Genomic DNA, 1,033 nt, shown 5'->3' with positions numbered 1-1,033 from the left:
AAAAAAATGTCGCTTACGTTATTTTGGCGGTTAGGGCTCGATATATAAATTAAATCACATTTCACAATAAATTTCTCTTCAGCACAACATCATTTAGCTACTGTTTTTACTGTTTTGTTGAATTTGTTTACATACATTCTCTGAAAACTTTTGAATATTGCGCATAACGACGCAAAACGAATCGTTTGCACAAACACACTTACACACGCTATCGAGTACGCGCTGCTCTTCGGGTACGCTTGTTCTGCCCAGCGGAGCACCACTTTGAAATTGCAGGTTATGTTTTACCCGGCGGAGCAGCCTTTTAAAATTTAACTTTTAACACTACACCCAATCCACATGCGCTTTTGCTTTTAGTTTCTACGCACTTCACGCTGCATCTACAAGCACAATGCACTATCACTAACGTTGGCTCGTTAGTATGTACTTATCTGGGCGAGTCCCCAATTATGTAGGAATTCACTTCTATTGTTAATGAATTAATAGACGCTTATTTAATTAATGGTTTTACTTGGGCCAGCCCTATTTTTAGTTTTTTCAGTGCCCAAATGAGATCTGTGAAGTTGTGTGAGTATTATTCCGCGAAGAGATTGCGGTATAAAAATACGGTCATCTAAAAATACCAGACCGTCTTCTACAAACAAACTCATTCTGTGCTTCCATAAATATTGTATATGTCTTTCTAATTTGGATTTATCTGGTGGCCAACCATTCTTTACATAACTCATAACTGCTTTTCATACCTATCTTTCGAAGTTTCTTCCTGTATAAAAATTTTCTTTTCTTCGCTTACGTTTATAGTGTGTCACCATGTCTTCTAAACCTTTAATCTCTACTTCTTTCCCGGCATTCTTTGAGATACTACTAGCCAATCTGCGAGATATAAATATTTCCCTGGCATAACCAAAAGGGGTTTATGGTCTGTTATAACTTCTACCTTCTTTCCATAGATGTAGTTGTGAAACTATTGACACGAAAACACCACCGTGCGTATCTCATTTCCGATTCCGTTAAGCTTCTAGACGCAAAACAT

At 37.5% G+C, this 1,033-nt stretch overlaps 1 protein-coding gene across 1 annotated transcript in view; it reads left to right on the top strand.

Annotated features, from left to right (window-relative positions):
* Positions 1 to 1,033, top strand: part of LOC118749145 (nuclear RNA export factor 2-like) — a 96,350-nt gene that overhangs the window by 92,067 nt on the left and 3,250 nt on the right. The window contains exon 9 of the mRNA XM_036483913.1: positions 358 to 415. Coding sequence (XP_036339806.1) covers positions 358 to 415 — 58 coding nt within the window. The remainder of the gene's footprint in view (positions 1 to 357; positions 416 to 1,033) is intronic.

This window comes from Rhagoletis pomonella, unplaced genomic scaffold (assembly GCF_013731165.1).
Source record: "Rhagoletis pomonella isolate Grant_MI unplaced genomic scaffold, Rhpom_1.0 Rhpom_scaffold_00014, whole genome shotgun sequence".
Classification (NCBI taxonomy): Eukaryota; Metazoa; Arthropoda; class Insecta; order Diptera; family Tephritidae; genus Rhagoletis; species Rhagoletis pomonella.
Note: the sequence above shows the minus strand (reverse complement) of the source record. Positions and strands in the feature narration are given on the sequence as shown.